The sequence below is a fragment of the Acanthaster planci genome, linkage group LG12 (assembly GCF_054643075.1).
Source record: "Acanthaster planci isolate LZ-2023a linkage group LG12, COTS_SCS, whole genome shotgun sequence".
NCBI lineage: Eukaryota > Metazoa > Echinodermata > Asteroidea > Valvatida > Acanthasteridae > Acanthaster > Acanthaster planci.
This window is the reverse complement of record NC_141788.1, coordinates 480965-494254: the sequence shown is the minus strand read 5'-3', so window position 1 is coordinate 494254 and position 13290 is coordinate 480965. Positions and strand designations below refer to the sequence as shown.

The following is a 13290-nucleotide window of genomic DNA, read 5'->3' as shown; positions in this document are numbered from 1 at the left end:
GTTGATAACTGTCATAATTTGTTGTGGTTTCGTAGATGGTTTATTTGTTCACGGTAATAAATTGTAGATTAATACGTACAAAATCATTGGACACCATGTTCTTGTCAATGACGAATACTTTTCAGTAACACCACATGTACGTATATGCAGTTTGGGCTGCACGATGCTGGCATGGATGTACCGCACCTCCATAATGCCAAAAGGTAAACAAGTGACACAAAGGAGCAGATAAGGTCCTGAGATAGGACCAGCAACATGCACTCGAAATGAGAAATGCAGCACTTGATAACAAGTACAAACAGGATGTTTCACAATAGGTACATGTGCTATACTGTCAAAATGGCTTCGATTGACAGATTAAAAATGACAAGGGTTTTTCAGATAAATTTTTTTGGGGGGGATCCAGATTTGACTAAGGAAGTGGTTAATGGAGGGGGGGGTTGAAAGGCTTTCCTTTTGTCCCGTCTGTTATTGGCCTGTCTGTCTACATGGGGCCATACAGTGATGGTCCTGTATCTAGTCACACACCCGTCTGTTATTGGCCTGTCTGTCTACATGGGGCCATACAGTGATGGTCCTGTGTCTAGTCACACAGCGATATGTCTATTCCTATGGTGGCCAGGGCAACAGTCGTTCTAAAGTTTGCATAAAACTGCTATTTACAGGTTGATGTTTGGCAAATCTCAATTAAGTATGCATTTTATTGGAATCTGTAATTCATACAGGCTAAATGTTATGCAATATTTATCTTGTGAACACCATTTATCTTGGAACCCTGTTCTTGTGTTAGATGAATACGAGAACGGGGATATGAACAAGGAGAATCAATACACCATCCACTCCCCAGAAAGTGGGGAGTGGATGGAAACATCAAGAACAAAGATGGCGGATATAGGCACATACCGTAACCTAATGTTGGCTTTGTTGCATAAAATAGAAAACACTCACAATAAGGAAAATAAAACCCTGGGCAAATACTCATGGCTATTGGAGCAAATTTACCCTGACCATTTAATATGAATATTTAGGGATTTTAGTTTATGTGAGATGGCAAATGTCATGCCATTTTTTTTATTTGGTGTCAAAATGGCGACTGCCATCTTCATCGCAGCTGCACTTCTTTTGCACTTCGGCGTTGGTAATCAATGACCCAAGAACACTGTTCATGAGTCTCATAAGAATAGGATTCCAAATACACCCAATATGTGTGTGATCGTGTAAGGATATGGACGCTAATGATACCTGTACTTACTCGTATCCCCCCATGAAACAATCATACCTATTAAAACACCAATTAACAAGAAGTTCTTAAATGTCTTCTAAACTTTTGATGATTGCCCATTCATTTTCTTGCCAAAAAACAGACTACTGTTGGTAATCCCATTAACTGTAGCATGGTTGGTAACTAACATGCCATGCAAACTAAATTGATGAGCTAAGTGCTCTATGGATCTTGGTTCTGTTTGCGATGTTTCTTTGCTTCCAATTCTCTCAGGTATTTCATCCTGAATACATGCTTTTTAGGATTGATTCCATACGCCTTGAGTCTGGCATCTGAGACAGTCGGTCTTGTTGCACCTTGTGCTCCTTGCACTTTCCTTGCAAGTTTCCTGTTGCGGTTTTTGTTACGTGTCCTGTTACTCTTGGATTTGCTGCTAGTGGGGCTAACTACTGAAGGCCGGTGAATGTTTACTTTCCTTTTTGTCCGCCGTTTCTTCTTGGGCAATGGGGATGCCACTGATGCAGGCTGAACTTTCTGTGGGGAATCTTTGCATTCTGCCGTGGGGAGTTTCTTAGATGCCTGTTTGATCCTAGCTGATTCTGTTGACAGGCGTTGCTGTTTGAATTTTACCTTCACACGTGCAAAGTCCAACTTTTTAACTGGAGATGTTCCTGTCAACAGCTTCATTGGGTCAGGGTGAAGACCTTTAGGGTCACTGCCTTGAGTTGCTTTACTGCTCTGGTTTAGCTTTGGATTCAAGTCAAGTTTCTGATCACTACTTTCCAATTTCTTTTTCTTCTTTTTGGAGGTAGTCCTGCCTGCTGTGGAAGATGAGCCAGTACTAACACTTACTTGGTTTTTAACATCCACATCTGATTCATGTGGGACTAATTCTATTTTTCTCTGGTCAGAATCATTTTGAACTTTTCCTATTTTACCCTTCCGTTTCTTTTTCTCTGTCCTATTCGTGTCATCATCAGTTTTGGTAGCAGAAGTGGGATCCACATGCAATGCATTACTTTTCTTAATGGTAGATGAATCTGATAGGCCCAACATTTCACGAGTGTAAACATCAATGACTGGTCCTTTAGGACTGTCTTCAGTGTGGCTTCTCTTCCATTTCCGTTTCTTCTTTGGAAGTTGTTTAGCATCTGTCTCTTCTCCTTCCACATCTCTTTTAACTTCTTGTTTACCTTCCCCTGTTTTCACAACCACTTGCTGGTGTTTTATGGAAGTGCTGAATCCCCTGTTTGCTTTGTTCCTTTTCTCAGTGGTACCTCTGGACTTGGATTCCATTGGCTCCGGTTCAGCTTCCTTTGGTGCCTGTTTTTTCTTTTTCAGTTTGTTCTTCGTCAGTGAAGATTTTTCATGGTTTATTGGATCATAAATTGCATTTGAATTCGTTTCTGATTTGAGCGTACCTTCATGGTTATTACCAATGGATATGCCACTGTTTTTGACTGCAGATGAGTTTGTTTTTACCTTTCCGCAATGACTTGTCTCAAGTAAGGCAGGAGTAGTTGAATCCTTGGGAGGTTTCTCTCCCCATTTTTCTGTTTTGGAAGAGGGTAATTTATTGGAAGAGTTGGAGGCCTTTGATTTCTTTGGTTTTGCTTCATCTCCACTGTGTTCACTATCACTCCTTAATCGAAACAAAAAAGACAAAACAAAGTTCACTTTTCAAGTAAGAGAAGATTTTGCCCTGACAAACTACGGAAACTATGGACTTTCTGAGCTATTTAGAGGCATGCTTGCAGTCAGTTTATAGGACAATGCCATAAAATAATCACATCTTCAAAATTTTAAATTATCAAATGAGACAGATTAAATGGACTGATGTTCTTCATGAATTTTGAAATTAGACTGAACAGAGACTTAAAACTGTAGAATCAGCTTAAATATTTTTTTCCTGTTTGAAAATGTTTGCTTGAGTGGGATTTGAACCCTCACCTCAAATTACCAGTCAAGATTGGTAACACTTGATCATAATTATAGCAATAAGATCAACAATTGATGCCTGAATAGAAGGGATGGTTCAAGTCCCACCTGTCTTGTTAACTTCTACTCACAAGCTCTGAGTACTTATGAAATTTCATTCATGAAAATAAGCAGCATTAAGATTTACATTAAAGAAATTTCATCACTTGTAGGTTAAAGTTACTTACGGATTCTCCAAGAGACTGAGGAAGATGCGTTGCTTCTTGGCAACATTTTTGGCTTTTTTGGCAAAGATCCTTCTGTCCATCTCTTCTTCTTCCTCCGTCCTATTGAAAATGAAAATATAATTTACAGTTAGCAGTATATCACTATATCTCTGATTTATTGCTCCGACGCTTATCCAAAGTTTCCACAACAGAACTGTACAATTCTTGAGTACTATTCCATCTGCTACCATTCTCTTTTGGCTGACACTCACCTGTACTGGCAAGTCTTCTTAAGTGAAGCCCACTGGTTTAACTCTCGCTCCTTAGCAGAGAGAATCTCTTCAGTTGTCAATCCGAAGTCATTGGGGATGACTTTGCGATACTTGAAGCGACAAGGCAGGTCATCAATCATATCCTCATAGTCTAGCTTGTAGAATTCTTCGATATAGTCCTCGTATGTTTTTTCATCTGTTGGACAATGTTGTTTAAGACAACGTTCATGACCAATCAAGGGGACCTTTATTTGACCTTGTGCAAAACTCTTTGTATGCAATCCGTCCTGTGAGGGTGCTTCCTGTTCAAAGGTTGTGTGTTGTCTAACATATGTACCACTGCAACCTGTTTACTTAGTATACATTTGCAGAACAATATCTGTGGTCTGTTGATTCTTAAATACAAAAATCTTGTTTTATACGAGAGTTTGAAACACGTATGCTTCAGGGAAGAAACATGGGTAAGATAGGGGTATCTTTGGGTAGGTGGTATGGATCAGCCTCTTTTTCATTTGAATATCAAGGCCCCTTTGAGAAACCTGTAGGTACCAAAAGATATCATATCAAATGAGGTGCAACTCACTTGGATTAAAGACAGGTTTCTTGGCGTTCACAACCTCAGCAAATTTAGACATTCTCTTTTTCTTCTTCTTCTTGGATGATCCAATCAGTTCTTGCTCCAAGGCAATCTTCCGTTCCTTGTTAGCTTGCTTTGAGAGGGATGGGTCATAGTCGGCATCCATCTATAAAAACAAGGTGTACAGTGGATATGACATCTGTATGAAGTACATTTTAAGACATAGTGGGTTCAAATCCCAACTGAGGAATTTGTGAGATTTTCCCTGGAGCATTTTCACTGCTGCAAGCTACATCCTTTAGTGGAAGAATGAATAAAACGGCGGGCACACTTTCATACACAAAAAGTTGTGTTCTACTGTACCACAAAGCACAAGGTATTGTTTTTCCTAATGCTATTGCTATGGACTCCGAGCTGGACCAAGAGAGGGCGCTATTTTCTTTGCAACTGACCCTACTTTGGTAGTAACTGTGCATCGCTGGTTCATAAACGACTACAAAATGCAAACGTTGCAGTCGCATCGCTTCCAAAAAAATGAACAGTCCCAACCGACACTCTCATCGGTTTAAAACATTCCATATACACTAGGCACAGGCATGTACCACAGTGGGCAGAATTGACCAATGACAAGACAAATTTTCTGTTCCATTTGTATGTCTGTCCTCTATGGTAAAGTGCGACACCTACATTTATCCAAACAATATTGACAAGCTCATTCTGAACATAACATTCCAATTGTGACCACCAGAGGCAGGCGGTATGCATGGCAGTCTAGCATACTATAGTTTACTCACAATAAAATCTGGATCATCACAGTGTGGCTCTTTGTAATCATCTTGGTAATATTCCTCTTTTTCGTAGTCTCGTCCATCCCATGCATCCCAATTCTCTGCAAACAGCAGGTGAAATTGTTCACATTGGAAAACAAAACAATGGAGTGAATCAGAATCAAGAAAATGCTTTACAGTAAAGCAGGACGCCACTCTAACAACTAGGAACTCATTTATCTACAATTTCTTGCTTTTTTCGTTTGTATCCTGTACACAGATTTCTGTCTTCAGGGTTCTGCACAGCTTACAGCAGATCTGTCACCTCCATCTATTAGAGATTATGAGATATTTTGGGATGTAATAAGTTGCATTGTCTGCTCCCAACCACAGTCACAGAATATTGCATTGTTGGAGGATCACCTATTTGACAACACTGACATTTGTTTCTGCCAACCTTAGGAGTAGACTACGATCCTGTTTAACACCTCCCTGCATTTAATGCACCACTTTTAGGCACAATACAAACTAGTAAAGGATATCATCATTGACAGCAGAGGGTACCCTTTTAGCCTACTTGTAAAAAAACCTAAACAAGGACGCATGTTACTTCTTGAATACAAAACCGATATTGTTTTTCAGGTTGAAAGCAATTTTGGACATACCTTCTTCCCAGTCTTCATGCTCAAACTCTGGCTTTGTGTCTTCCTCAGGCAACAAGTCATACTGCTCATTGAAAACTTTCTGCAAGGCAAAAAAGCAATTAAATTTGCTGACTTTCATTTGGCAAAGGCATTTATATCAAGATGAAGGTTGGCTGGACACAAATAATTTGGGATGATCACTCACTTTCATGGCGTTATCATGCTCTTCTGGGTCAAAGTCTCCTTCAAGGTCAATATCCTCAAAGCCAACAGTGGCATTGCCAGTCACTTGGCGTAGCTTCTCCAATTTGTCCAGGATTTCCTGTTTCTTGAGGTTCTTCAGCTGTTTGAGATCTTCCTGCTTTCGTTTCTTCTCCTGTAAGAGCGGGATCATTAGTTGACAAAGTGAGTAAAGTTGGCATAGTAATTCTGTCATGTCGTGTGATGTCTAAGCTAAAGCACCATGATTAAAGGCAGAAGACATCAGCTTGGGTGGCTAAATTCACGAGAATCAAGCTGAAAGAAAAAAAAGGAACAAGTTAAGGTTAAGAAAACCCCTTTGCTTACATATAGTACAAGACCATAGCACCTGTGCATAGGAAGAATAAGCACAAGCATGATTGTGTCTTTAAGAATTCTACCTTACCTGTTGCTTTCTCTCTTTCCGGTCTTGCCTCTTGAGGGCTCTCTTGTTGTCCTTGGCACGCACTGAACTAGCCATTGTCCGTGGGTAACGTTTGATCTAAAAACAAGTGAAAGTGATAATATAGCTACCAAAGAGGTTTATTAACTGGCTGTGAATAACTTTGGTCATGAATTATTCAGAGAAATCAATTCAGTTAAAAGTTTTGGTTACTTTAACGAGGGTGTCAAAGTTATGGAAGTACAAAGCCATACTGTTGAGATTTTATCAGGCATCACTTACAAATTCTGAATCAGGTTCCTCAAAGCGGAAGTTGTATTTCCTCTCAAATTCATCCTGGGCATCTAGAAGTCGTTCCTCCTCGGAGAAATCTGCCTCTTCTAGCTCAGTGGCTGGGTCATCTCTGGGAAGAATGAGAAAGTTCTCAACTAGTAGCTTCTAAACAGAAACCTACTTTTTGTTTTATTTCCCTTTTTTGTATCTTTACATTCTCTACACTGTGATTCTTTTGAATGAATAAATGAGCAGCAAATGCCAAGTCAGTTTATTCCATTTTCACACCAGGGTCTCTTCTTGTGCATTACATCTTATTCCTCCAATGTTTTGTTACTTTATTCCCCCTTTTGAACAAGCTGCTCTTTATTTCCTTGTAAAGCCAACTAATAGTCCCCCTTTGGTTTGGTAATATTGAAAGGCAAGTTCCACACTCCCTTGTGCATTATGATCCATAGCATTAGTATCCTGTAAAGATTGCTCAATCCAGACAGGTATCTACCATTGACTTACCTTTCCTCATCTTTAGCTTTGTAGCCTTTGTTCAGAATGAAATCTCGCAAGAATTTCTCCCCCTCCTCCAGATTTGGATCAGTCCAATATCTTTTCAAAGCTTCCTGAAATGGTATGAATTATAGTTTATGAATGATTATTTGGCAAGATAATTTTAGTAAAGCACGTTGAGTTATGTGTTCTGTTCCTTACTAATTTATCCATTTGTAAATTTTACTTACTTTTGAGTCATATACATCCTTTACACAAACTTGCCAAAAATGGACTTCAACTTTTACAAGAACATCCCAAACTTTGTTCATAACAAGGGGACAAACCTCCACAAAATGCAAAAGACAAGGAACTGATTCTCTGATAAGCACGAGTGTCTCTGCACACTCGTCAAGACTTCCAGTCTAGGCGTAGCAGACAGATTTCCAGTCAAAACAAAGATGCAAAAAACATGAATTGGGAAGTAAGACTTGCTGAGAAACCAAGATGTGTCTAGGTCAATACCATCTCAGCAGTATCTTGAGCTGTCTTCTCATCATCCACTGTCTCCTTCTGTCCCTTCATCCATTGGATGTACTCCTCCTCCTCAGATTTCTGACAAACCAGTTGATAATTTTCGCTTGTTATGGGCTTTGAAGATGTCAAGGGTTTATTTCCAACATAAGATATATCTATTTGAAAAACATGCAATTTTTCCACAGTTATGAAAGTAGGGCTGAGTCAGTTCCAATAATTCACTATTCAAATATTTGACCTTCAATTCGATCGAATGTCCGAGTATTCTGTCCTACCGACCAGCAGATTGTTGATGAACAATCCCTATACAAAATCAGTTGCAATAATGCACAAAACTGTACATTTTAATCACTGTAATAGCTTCTCACGTCTGGGAGTATCTCCAGCCATGATTTAGCAAGATTTAGAGATGAACAATACTTCTTGTCCTTTAAAACTTTGTAATGAATAAATTAATTTTGAATCGTTTTAAGATTTCTCTCACTTTTCATTTGAGTCTGCTTGAAACAAGCCTCAACAGTGTAATGTTTCTCATTTAAAACAACAGAAAATTATTTCGGAAAATAATATTCGATACTCAATTGAATATCCGGATATTCGGCACAGTCTAAGATAAAAGATTGAAGAGCTTTAGCATTGCACCATTTGTCCTTAAACTTCTGTTTCACAATGTGGACTCATTTGTGTTTAGCTATCTTAAAGCTGTAGAAACTGACTGCAAGGAGCTGACAGAGCGTTGGATTCTGAAAGGTATCAAAATGGCACTGATCCCATGTTGGAAATAAACTCATCATTTGCAGATACAAAATCAAATCCTTGGTATGATAGCCATTTAACTTCTACATTATATGAAAACAACCCTAATGTTTCAAGTGAGAAGGCATTTCATGTACTGGAAGTAATAAGGCCATTGGCAATGGATTTAGCAACAATTAAGCAGTTTTTATAATATGAATGAGCTATTGCTGGTCATAGTGAGGTAATTCAGATACAGCCTAGTTGTGACAAAATGCATTGCTCAGGGACACACAAGCCTTTCCTTACCTTTTCTTTGGCCGTTTTCTGTCTCTTTTTCAAGAGAGTATCGTCATCACTTTCGTCACTGCTCTGCAGGGCTTTTTGAAAACTGCAAGAACAGACACATTTTAAGGAATACACTATACACATAGGTGTTTCAATGCCTTGCATCAAGAACCAGTCTCAGCCTTAGACTTTTTGTGTGACTGTGCAGAGGAGAGATGTCAATGCTGATACATAATACAATGCTTAGCACTTCATCTCCATAATTTTTACGGTGCTGTGAACTTCGAACAAAAAACACAAGTTCACTCACGAATTTCAAATTTCCATCTCAACCTTGTTTAACCTTATTACCCAGAATGCCTATCACTAATAATTGGTTCATGAACACAAGTTTCTCCTAAGCCAACTATTCACTGCTAGGCTCAATGTGGATCAATGGATTCATTGCTAAAGAGCAATTAAATTTTAATGGAACCCATACTCATCTAATTTTTCTCTCTAGTACACTGGTACTATTCAAATTCCCAGTAACCCACGGTCAACCCAGCTACACCCAATTCATTTTACTGATTAGCAGCAAAGCATACCCATCTCAGCCCAGTTGAACCCAATTCATATGCTGATTTAAACAGCAAAGCATACCCATCTCAACCGAGAATGAACCCAGGCAAGTTACCTGTCTTTGATCATCTCTTGCTCCTGGACATAAGTAGGTGATGCTGCCCTTCCAAACTGCTCTTCATTCTCCTCATCATCTTCTTCCTCATCGCTATAGCGACCTCCTTTCTCTGTGATGATCTTCCGCTCATAGTCCTTGAGGAAGACAGGTTTTTCTTCCTTGGCTTTCTTGCCCTGTTTTTTCTTCTTTTTAGGTGGGGCATCTTCATTGGAGCTTTCCTCATACGACGATTCTGCAAGAAACACAAAACTTACTTCTTAGACTTTTCTTTGACATTTGGTTCCTATCACCAAAGAGGCAAAGAATTGCTATGATAACGGACTGAGTAGAAATCAAAATTCAGGTTTCCATTCTAACTGAATTCAGATTCTTTTACCGAAGTGTAAATGTGCTTTTGAAGGTACACCTGCATGAACAGTCTCATAATCTGCACAAATTTTTATTACATATCAAACTCTCTATTCTATGAACTCTGCCATGACAAACATTTTTCAAAGCAGTTCTGAAGTCTATAAACCTTTATCATGATAGAACTTTGCATCCTTGTCATAGATCCTTGGATCCCTGCTCTTCACATAGGACAGCGTCTTCAGGAAATCCTTCTCAATTTGGGCTGTAAGACCCTGAAAACAAAATAAAGAGACACTGATGTAAGTGAAGATTCTTAACTGAACAATATTTCTCAAAAAATGGTTTACATGTATGATCTGATCTCAAAAACTTACATAGGTTGCCCTCCATCATATCTGGCTTTTATCTAATAAAAAATTGGCAATGATTTAGGCCACTACTGTGAGAGTCTGTCACTCCACAGAAGGCTGATTTAGACTGCTACTCTGAGCGTCTGTCACTCCACAGAAGGCTGATTTAGACTGCTACTGTAAAAGTCTGTCACTCCACAGAAGGCTGATTTAGACTGCTACTCTGAGCGTCTGTCACTCCACAGAAGGCTGATTTAGACTGCTACTCTGAGCGTCTGTCACTCCACAGAAGGCTGATTTAGACTGCTACTCTGAGCGTCTGTCACTCCACAGAAGGCTGATTTAGACTGCTACTCTGAGCGTCTGTCACTCCACAGAAGGCTGATTTAGTCTGCTACTCTGAGGGTCTGTCACTCCACAGAAGGCTGATTTAGACTGCTACTCTGAGGGTCTGTCACTCCACAGAAGGCTGATTTAGACTGCTACTCTGAGCGTCTGTCACTCCACAGAAGGCTGATTTAGACTGCTACTCTGAGCGTCTGTCACTCCACAGAAGGCTGATTTAGACTGCTACTGTGAGAGTCTGTCACTCCACAGAAGGCTGATTTAGACTGCTACTGTGAGAGTCTGTCACTCCACAGAAGGCTGATTTAGACTGCTACTCTGAGCGTCTGTCACTCCACGGAAGGCTGATTTAGACTACTACCCTGAGCGTCTGTCACTCCACAGAAGGCTGATTTAGACTGCTACTGTGAGAGTCTGTCACTCCACAGAAGGCTGATTTAGACTACTACCCTGAGCGTCTGTCACTCCACAGAAGGCTGATTTAGACTGCTACTGTGAGAGTCTGTCACTCCACAGAAGGCTGATTTAGACTGCTACTCTGATAGTCTGTCACTCCACAGAAGGCTGATTTAGACTGCTACTGTGAGAGTCTGTCACTCCACAGAAGGCTGATTTAGACTGCTACTCTGAGCATCTGTCACTCCACAGAAGGCTGATTTAGACTGCTACTGCGAGAGTCTGTCACTCCACAGAAGGCTGATTTAGACTGCTACTCTGAGCATCTGTCACTCCACAGAAGGCTGATTTAGACTGCTACTGTGAGAGTCTGTCACTCCACAGAAGGCTGATTTAGACTACTACCCTGAGCGTCTGTCACTCCACAGAAGGCTGATTTAGACTGCTACCCTGAGCGTCTGTCACTCCACAGAAGGCTGATTTAGACTGCTACTGTGAGAGTCTGTCACTCCACAGAAGGCTGATTTAGACTACTACCCTGAGCGTCTGTCACTCCACAGAAGGCTGATTTAGACTGCTACTGTGAGAGTCTGTCACTCCACAGAAGGCTGATTTAGACTGCTACCCTGAGCGTCTGTCACTCCACAGAAGGCTGATTTAGACTGCTACTGTGAGAGTCTGTCACTCCACAGAAGGCTGATTTAGACTACTACCCTGAGCGTCTGTCACTCCACAGAAGGCTTATATGGCTAAATCCTAACCTTCAGGTGCTGCTGGGGTTTCAAATTTAGAAGTACTGTGTACCAGTCTCATTACCTCTGCTTCTTCATCTTCTTCCTCGGAGGAGCTGGACAGTTCGTCAGTTATATCCTCCCCATATCTGTCCTTCACTGAAAAAGAATATTGAAGAAAAAATGTAAATGTTTAATTAAGTGCACCCAAAATCATTTTAATAGATCAAACAATGGTAAAAACCACAAGTTGTCATTTTGTTACAAAATGAAATAAGATATTGTTATGCCTCAAACTACCTCCTGAGTCACACTACGGCATCACTCCCAACCTACAGTCTGCAAATTTCTCAACCTGTAGAAAGATTGAATATTTCACAACCTTCTCCCAATTTGTGCAGCTCATATCCTACAGGACTTGATCAAAACATGCAGCCAATGTGGCACTTTATCCATAGGGCTCTAACACAAATAAAACCTGTACTGTAAAATATGTAAACAAACATGACAAAATCTCAGACTCTGGAAACAAACCTGACAAAATCATAACCAACTAAAGCAGTGGGTCTGACGTCAGATGAACATGGTCATGGTGAATGGGCATGATGGGCAAGAAAAATTACAATTAAGCCTAACATTCAAATAAAAAAAACAACTGACTAAAATGCATGTGCACATCCATCTTAGCCACAAGCTCTGATCAGTGCATTATAACTCCCAGTCCCTTGTACAGTGACACAAGGGGGTGTGACCTCGATCATCCAGAGCTATTTTGGGGGTAAATTTCAGTCCTCTCCCCACCAAAAACTCATAATCTCCGCTGACTGAAGTCCCATCTTTGCCCTCGGTAAAATGCTTTTTTTTTTCTGACAAACATATTTTTGGTCATGTTGAAGCCACCGCACATCCTTTTCAAGCAAATGCATTTCCACTACTCCCACAACTGTTTCCAGTACGTTTAGTGTGTCGTCAAATGAAACGTCCCATCCATGTGACATATGAAATAAAAGATGAGCAGTAGTTGGTAAACGTCATCAGCATACCATTCAACGAATAGAAATTTTTCTTTCATTCGAGAGTGAAAGGAAACTGAATAGAAAGAGATGGGAGCCACGTTGTAATTGGTGAAGCTGCTACACCGCTGACAATGATGACCTTTCAACTGACATGACCGGGTGAGCTAGGCAGGCAGTCGTAGACACGAGTGTGGGTAAGAAAAATTCTCATAAATTTCACCATTTGAAACCAATGGTATAATGTAAATGACCCCTCCCCCATCCCATACAAAATTGTATCCTGCCTGCTTGCCTGCCCGGCACAGGGGAAAAATCGGTGTAACGACATAAAAATTTCATGCAAACCGAAGTAGCACCATGTCAGATATGACTATTTACGTTGCTACAGTATATAGGTTTGTATAATCCCAACCTACGCCTAGTTACAAAGTTACAGTTCTGGAACTTGTGGCAGTAGGCCTAACGTTACATGTAAACAAACATGACAAGTAACACGTGACGAGTAGCCTAATCAGTCATGTCAGCACAGTGGTAGGCCTAGTGCCGAAAGGCACATGTAACGCATGACACGAGTTTCCACATAAAGTGCTACTTCAAAATAAAAACAGACGTAATCTTCAACATACACTTCTGTAGTTCCTCTTTTCTCCTCCATTTATTGTAGCTTTCGGCAAATTTTGTGTTGATACGAAACTCTAAGTCATCGTCGCTTTCCGACATGCTGGAGTTTTATTATAGTCTGGAAAACAAAAATATACGTGAAATGTAGCTCTATGTGTCGCTAGAGACAAATACCCGACTGATTCTCCATTGCGTTGGTAAACCAAGAAAGAATAT

General features: G+C 40.2%; 1 protein-coding gene across 1 annotated transcript; it reads right to left on the bottom strand.

Annotated features, from left to right (window-relative positions):
* Positions 1–683: 683 nt before the first annotated feature.
* kri1 (KRI1 homolog) lies at positions 684–13277 on the bottom strand. Its single transcript, XM_022247187.2, has 16 exons — positions 13080–13277; positions 11523–11596; positions 9782–9887; positions 9262–9496; positions 8607–8688; positions 7551–7640; positions 7056–7159; positions 6552–6672; positions 6273–6368; positions 5832–6002; positions 5648–5726; positions 5010–5104; positions 4222–4381; positions 3639–3834; positions 3388–3486; positions 684–2864 (listed from the first exon to the last, which is right to left on the bottom strand). Exons 1-16 carry the CDS (start codon positions 13171–13173, stop codon positions 1445–1447), a joined length of 3222 nt encoding a protein of 1073 aa, XP_022102879.2. The 5' UTR covers positions 13174–13277; the 3' UTR covers positions 684–1444.
* Positions 13278–13290: the final 13 nt, after the last annotated feature.

Excerpts from the sequence above, each read along its gene's own strand:
- kri1 (XM_022247187.2), bottom strand. The coding sequence starts at position 13,173 with ATGTCGGAAAGCGACGATGACTTAGAGTTTCGTATCAACACAAAATTT. Across the intron at positions 3,487-3,638 it reads AAGAAGACTTGCCAGTACAG|GACGGAGGAAGAAGAAGAGA; the intron begins GTGAGTGTCAGC and ends CATTTTCAATAG. Across the intron at positions 2,865-3,387 it reads CTCAGTCTCTTGGAGAATCC|GAGTGATAGTGAACACAGTG; the intron begins GTAAGTAACTTT and ends GTTTCGATTAAG.